The sequence below is a fragment of the Astatotilapia calliptera genome, unplaced genomic scaffold (assembly GCF_900246225.1).
Source record: "Astatotilapia calliptera unplaced genomic scaffold, fAstCal1.2 U_scaffold_49, whole genome shotgun sequence".
NCBI lineage: Eukaryota > Metazoa > Chordata > Actinopteri > Cichliformes > Cichlidae > Astatotilapia > Astatotilapia calliptera.
Genome location: NW_020535788.1, coordinates 43,610 through 51,019, shown reverse-complemented (window position 1 = coordinate 51,019; position 7,410 = coordinate 43,610). Strand labels below are relative to the sequence as shown.

Sequence of the window (7,410 nt, the reverse complement as noted above, 5' to 3'; positions counted from 1 at the left end):
TGCACAGGAAACTATAAACAGGGCTGCACATAAATGGTCCGCAGGTGCGTATTCGCTGTCAAAATAAAAGACATGTACCAGATAAGAAGTTGGAACTCACGTTTGCGTACATAAGATGTTCTGGAGGAGGACAGACATTTGTTCAGAACTCTTAAAGATGTCGAAGAACCAAACTCCATAAGCAATTACTTTGTTGTTCCTCCACCGCAAAAGAAGCACGTATTCTCTGAATTTCCGGGAATACTTTAATTTGACAGCGAATGCGTACCTGCGGACCACTTATGTGTAGCCCTGAGTATAAATCGTGTATGTTACTTTGTAAAAATTTATTCCCTTTTCTATCAGAAGTGTAAGTGGGACAGTCAGAGTTGCTAAGAATGAAAGTTTCATACAAGATTCCTTAGGAACTCCTTGGGGTCATTTTTGACCCCACTTGTGGAAGAGTGGGGTAGTGATACAAAAACTGCATTTTTATTTTTAATTAATGAAAAAATTAATAAAAATGCAAATGGCCTCATGTTACAAACATATTTTATGAGGAATACCTGGAATATGAATATATTACAACTTTTCATTTTAAAGATTTTGAAGAAAAACAACATGTGGGGTCATATTTGACCCCACATGTGCATCTAAGGGTTAAAAACAAACAAACATAGAGATCATTCCATGTAATTATTTTGCAGTGATGAATATCTAGTCACATGTCTTATGGAGGTGTTTTCCAGCCAGCAGCAGGGTTGGGCTGAGGGAATAAAAAGAGGGAGGGTGAGCTGAGCTGCATCTGATAACAGGTTGAACGGAGGCAAAGGTACATCAAAGGTAAGACACTGTGCTGTGCGGAAAAATTTGCCTTAGTCTAAAATAGAAGCTGACAGTAGAAATTAAAAGTTTAGCATTACTTAATTTTTAAATTAATGTTCAAAGTTTATTTTTATGTCAATTTGCCATTTCAAACACTAGTGTATTATTAATTCATTTTAGTCAACTGATTGATTGATTATTATGATTATGGATATTATTATTATTATTATTATTATTATTATTATTATTATTATTATTATTATAGTTGTTATAAACATTGTGGCTTTTTTGCTCATTTCAGATGAAGTGGTTTGTAGCAGCTGCCTTTACTGTGTGCATCTTTGTCCCCCCTTCCTGGGAACAGGAACCATGTGTGTATTCATTGATGAGAATATTTTGTGAGATATTTCGAAAGAAGTGTTCCACAATATTTCTACTCATGGCATTCTGAATGTTAACTTTTTTCCCTTCTCATCCAGCCTGGTGTTATCACCTTCCGTCATGCAGTAAGTACCAAGTACATCTATTATCTATTATATGTTGCCCACTGGGTGACTGCACTTCAATGACTTTATGTATCCTTTTTGTTTATAGATGAGTTCAACTGGGCAAAAAATTACTCCAACTGCAGCGGAACTCGACAGTCACCCATTAACATCGTCTCCGAATCTGCCAAACCGAACAACAACCTGTCTGAAATTCATTTTGAAAACTCCTCCAATATTATGTCCATTGAAAATAATGGGGAAACAGGTGAGAATGGTTCTTATACAGCGCTTTTCTACTCTGAGCACTCAGAGCTCAGAACTGGATTTATGGCTTTAAGATAAGATAAGATAAGATAAGACAAGATAAGATAAGATACCTTTATTAGTCCCACAAGGGGAAATTTCATGTTAAGGTTGCCGACCTATTGCATGCAATGGAGGCGCCATCTTACCCTCCGACCATACATACATTACACAAAAACATCACATGGGAAAGACAGGTCAGAAAGGTATAACAATGGAAAATGCACCACATGAGGAAAGATAAGGAGAAAAAATAACTCCCCCAGACTGAGCTCTAACGGGGGGTTCAGTTTGAGAACAGAAAAAAAAACACCTCTGCACATAGCACATGAAAAAACTCTTAATACACCAAAGAAACACATGACAAGCAAAAGGGGTGGGTAAAGGGTGAGAGACAGCCAATATAGACAGTGCATTCGGGCCTGCAGCATAAGCGCTGGTCTCCTTGATCCACCGTCAGCATCGGAGGGGAATAAGTGTCGAAGGCGTTTGGAGGGGGAGGGGGGATGAGTGTACATCTGCATGTGTATATATGTCTGTGTGCGTGTGTGTATGTGTCCAGAGTTCAGCTGAGACAGTGTCCTTCGCCCTGCCAGGCTAAGTAAACAGTCTTCCAGCCAACCCAGGTAGAATGGGAAGAACAATCTAAACACAGTCGTTATCAGGGTGTTTTTGTTTGGCTCCAGCCTTGAGACCGCAGCTGGCGCCGAAAGGGTATCCGCATGAAGTGCTGGTGTTTTTTACTTTAGTGTGAACAACTCATATGAATTTCAAAGCTGTTCTAACAGTCTAACACTGGTCTCTCAATCTCCCGTTGGAGAGCCACGAGCTTCTCCATGATGTTATCAACCTTACGCTCCGTGATGTTGTCATTCTTGTGCTCAAAGAGCCGATTCTGAGAACTCACAACCACAGTGAGCTTCTCCAAGATGTAATCCAGTTTGCACTCAGAGATTTTATTCTGAGTATTCACGGCAGCCGTAAGCTTCTCCAAGATCTTATTCATGCTGCACTCAATGAGCCCATTTTGATAAACTCACTCCTCGTCCTATCGTTTAAATCCCAGCAGGCAGCCTTGTGGGGATTTGAACAGCCGGTTCCGCTTTCTTAATTCTTCGATAAGCCAGGGCCAAGCCAGCTCCGATCAGCAAGAACTCTGTTATCATGGTTCCGAATAGGTAGATATCTTCAGCGTCCTCGATCGACAGTCCCGCCAGGCATACGATCCTCCATGTCTGTCACCCGTCCATCGTGTATCCAGCAGGGAAAGTACCTCCAGGGCACTCGGGCTGTCCCGAGCCCAGTTAATCAAATCCATAATTCTCTTTTAGGTTTTAGAAACAGACTGTGAGAGAGTGTTCCAAGGAAAAGTAAAAACAAAAAGTAAAAAGCGACCGCCTTCGTCAAGAGCAAAAAACAGAAAGTAGTGGCTACAAAAATGTTTTTGTCCCCTGAAAGTTCTGTTTTCGACTTACTTTAGCAACTACAAAACAAACAAAATAACAAAAATATGCTAAATTGTCTAACTGGAATTTCAATGCAGTTCCCTATCCTAAAATTAAATGCACAAGCCTTCCACCTGAGCATTTTCTCTTAGGTCTCACAGGTTTGGTATAAATTCATCCTGTTTTTGTATTCCCATTCTCTTACAGTCAGAGTTAACCTTACGAAAGAAGTTAACATTACAGGAGGGACTGGCCTTGTGCCTGAATGTTTCCTCTGACTCCTCGCAGGTTAGCTGTAACTTTATCGTGTTTTTGTTTTTTCACCTTCTTTCAGTCAATGTGACCCTTGAGAGCGGAGTTAAGATTTCAGGAGGGGACCTGTCCGGAGAATATGACACCGTGCAATTCCACTTCCACTGGGGCAACGGCTCCTCTGTCCCCGGCTCAGAGCACACAGTGGATGGAAAGCGCTATCCTATGGAGGCACAGATTTTTTTCATTTTGTATTGATGATATTGACATTTCTTTTTGCTAATAAAATCTTAATATTGATATTAAAAACAAGAAAAAATCCAACTAAATAACTTACTTTTCCCAGTTGCATATTGTGAACACCAAGCCAATCTACAATCGGAATATAATGGAAGCTGCTAAAGATCCCATCGGAATTGCTGCACTTGGTTTCTTTATTGAGGTGAGAGAAGCAGCAAGCAAGTTTTTATAATGCCTGCTGTCTACTTCAGATATAGCTGTTATGTCTTAGAGATAATTATTATGTATTACAATTATTATGTATTACAACGTCACTATATCATTGAGGTGTTTTTCCGTGTTGGTCTATTTTAAACTATGAGGTGGGGAAAACAACACAATCAATACACATTTTTTTTCCCAGGTAATGTCAGGCAACTCAACTGGTCAGCCGGAAAGCTGGCGCAATTTGACCTCTTACTTGGCCAACATCAAAGAAAAACGTAACATTTTTTTTAAAAAAAACTCCTCTCCTGTTTCTGGCTCGAAATCGTCTCATTAATAGTTCCTTCATGTAGGCCTTGTTTCTGTCCTCAGACAACAACGTTTCGTTTAATTCGGCTGCAGCTGGGTTTTCCCTGAAAGACCTGCTTGGCAATGTGTCTCTCTCTAAGTATTACCGCTACCTTGGATCTTTGACGATCCCCCCTTGTAATGAGGCGGTGGTCTGGACCGTTTTTAAGGAACCAATTAAAGTCAGCAAAGATCTGGTAGGTGTTATTTCATTTCTTCCTTGTGTCTCCTAATTATCATTGCTGCAAGCACATAAACACTGTTAGTGGTTCATGGAGCTAACTGGAAACAAAAAAATGTCTCACTACCAGATTGACCTCTTCAGCACCACACTGCACTTCAACGACAACACATCACAACTCATGACAAACGTCTACAGAAGTGTACAAAACCAAAGAGATAGAATAGTCTGGACTCAGAGGAGCAACAGTTCTGCCTCCACAACCTGCTTCTCCCTGGGTCTGCTGCTCCTCAGCCTTACACTGGGCTCGAGTTGGAGCTAAAATAGAAAGAGGACATCATCAGCAACTTTGCTGATCAACCTGTTGCCTCACTTCAGCACATGCATTCTTTCCCCATTTAATTAAAACTGAGCTTCGCTGATTTCTAATGGAGCTCTTTATGTTTGACATAATCATAAAAAGTGTGAAAAGTAATTTATGAAGGTGAAGGCTTCCTCTGCTCCCATGTTATTTCTGCTATTTCTTGATTATGGCTACCTGCTGCAAAGAACTTGCCTGTTGTTACATATCAGTCTAGTTTACTTTAAGCAATGACATGCACAAGTTTTCATTTTGCCTCCATCAGTGCAGCTACTAATGCATTTAAAGTGCACTGGTAGCTAAAACCACAAAATGGAAAATGAAAACCTGATGACTCATTTATGAAGTTCATGTTATGAAGGCTTTGTGTGTTACTTTCTTAGATGAACAAAATTATTTATCAGGGATGCATATTGTTTATGTCCTTAATACTGTACTGTATTGCATGAAATGAAGAAAACTGTGACCTTCCTGATCTTATTAAATGACAATTAAAATTATTTATCACTCTTTCTTGAGTTTTACTGTGTTTTTTAAATTCTTGGAGGCTTCTGGGACTTTTAAAATGATACATAGCTCTTTCATAAGCTCTGCATTTGCTACCCTTAATTAGTGGAAGCCATCTGAGCCTTTGAGAGCTTGCTAGTTCTGAAAACACAAAAGTCCCCAGTTTTATTCTCTGTTGGTTCAAAACTTGTGAAGCCGCCAAGAAGGGACATTCTGTACTTAAGTAGAAGTACAAATACAACTGTTAAAAAGTATTTCAGCAAAAGTTGAAGTACTGTTTCAACTTCTTGAATCAAGTAGAAGTAAAAAAAATGTACAGGCTCCGAAATGTACTCAAAGTAATTAAAAAGCTCTTTGGAGGATGTTTCTGTTTTTGTGTCTTATATTAACACAATTATAAAATAACTTTAGTCTAACCGTTTTTTATTCTAATTGTGCCCAGCTCAGATCTGAAGAGATAAAAAGGGAAATAAAAATACTCTATTTTCTGTTGCCTACATTGTAGAGGATGTCTTTGAATCTAAGCAGAAAAATTGGTACATTTAGAGGTTAAAGTGGATTCAGCAGGTGGGGGAACTCTAAAATCAGTTGTAGTGGCTCAGTGTGGGTAAAAGAATCACAACAATTTCTATTGAGCACTACAGTAGATTTTCCTGATATACATGCTTTGATCAGCTGACCTTTGTGGATTTACACAACTAAATTGTACCACCTCAACTGCACACTTTTCATGAGTTGTCCTGGCTGATTTCCATTGCCCACACTGACTGTATGCATTTCTAGACTCTAGAAAGTTGATACAAAGGTTGAATTCAGTCACTGGATCTAATCAGGCTACTAGCATCAGCTAAATTTATACAAATCTCTGCTACCCTTTATGTAACCTGAATGACCATGAGCAATACAGCCACTGATAGCAGTCCCACACACTGTTCTTTACTTTAACCTCTTAGGACCTGGCATCCACACATGTGGACATCACATTTTGGGTTATTTAGACCAAAATACTTAATTTTGCTCTACAAGGGCCTGATATCCACTTACGAGGACATTATACTGCTACTGTTCTATTGAAAATTTAAAAAAATATCCTCATATATGGCTCTCATTTTTCTTAGAAACAAAAATTAGGTAAAAAAAAAATCTGGTAATTCTTTGTTTTTACATCCATCAGGTCCCAATCAGCCCAAATATCAAAGAGAAATTAAAAATGCATGCCGTGGAAGAGTCCGGGTCTTAGGAGGTTAAATCCATTGCAGTACAGCAAACTAACCTGTTTATCCTGCACTGACCTGCAGAGTAGTTTCACACAACCTGATAGGGTGACCTAAAAAGTTGGACTCAGACGCAGGCTTCCAATGCTCAGTGAATTTATGTACAGTAAATGTCTGGCAGTACACTGTTTATGCTGTCTTTTTGATTTTGTAAAACTGGTGTGAGGGTAGAATTCAGTAAATGGATTTAAGCATCATTAGTTAAAATTTATATGAATCTCTGCTACACATGTAACCTTACTCTGATCATCAAATCGCAGCTGCTGTGCGCCAGTCACACACTGTTCTTTACTTTAAACCATCACAGTACAGCAGGCTAACCTGTTTGTCCTGCACCAACCTGCAAAGGTTTTTTTATGCAGTTTCTAAATAAGACTGTTAGTTTACCTCAGTTGTATTTACAGCAAGTTTCACAATTTAAAGAAAAATATAATGTCGCATGTACAGATCCAATATCTGATTTAAAAACACGAGAACTTACATGTGAGCTTTCCATTTCCAGTTTATCAAATACTACTGAGCACTCGTCTTCCTCGGACCCCCGTCTCTTACTCCGACTCGCACCTGCCTTCTCAGTTCCTCCATTCATGATGGTAAAGAACAATGCAGACGTGGCACCTTCGAAGGCCTCCATACTGATTGCTAAGTGAAGACTTGTGTAAAGGAATGTCAAACAGGTGCTACAGTGATTTCATTCTGGTAGTTTTAAATAGTTAGGAATAGGTGATCCCTCAGCAACAGTCTGTGAGCAAAGGTTTTGTAACCCAAACTTTTCTAGTCTACTACTAACTTAGTAGTAAGTCTACTAACTTTTCTTAAATTAGTAGTCTTAATAGTTTTTGTTTGGTTTAAAATTATATTCAGATACAAGTCTTGTTGTGAAAGCCAAATTTATCACATCTATGAACCAGATTATGGGCCTGCTAAATGTTGAACATCTTGGTTGGTTTTAAAGATGGGGAAAAAAGTAATTATCTTGTGCTTCTAAATAAACAAGTTAAAT

General features: G+C 38.9%; 1 protein-coding gene across 1 annotated transcript; it reads left to right on the top strand.

Moving 5' to 3' along the window:
* Positions 1–1,105: 1,105 nt before the first annotated feature.
* LOC113018179 (carbonic anhydrase 7-like) lies at positions 1,106–4,655 on the top strand. The gene is made up of 8 exons (XM_026161237.1): positions 1,106–1,175; positions 1,284–1,310; positions 1,399–1,557; positions 3,375–3,523; positions 3,639–3,734; positions 3,936–4,014; positions 4,109–4,281; positions 4,396–4,655. The coding sequence occupies exons 1-8, from the start codon at positions 1,106–1,108 to the stop codon at positions 4,585–4,587; spliced, it is 945 nt and encodes a 314-aa protein (XP_026017022.1). The 3' UTR covers positions 4,588–4,655.
* Positions 4,656–7,410: the final 2,755 nt, after the last annotated feature.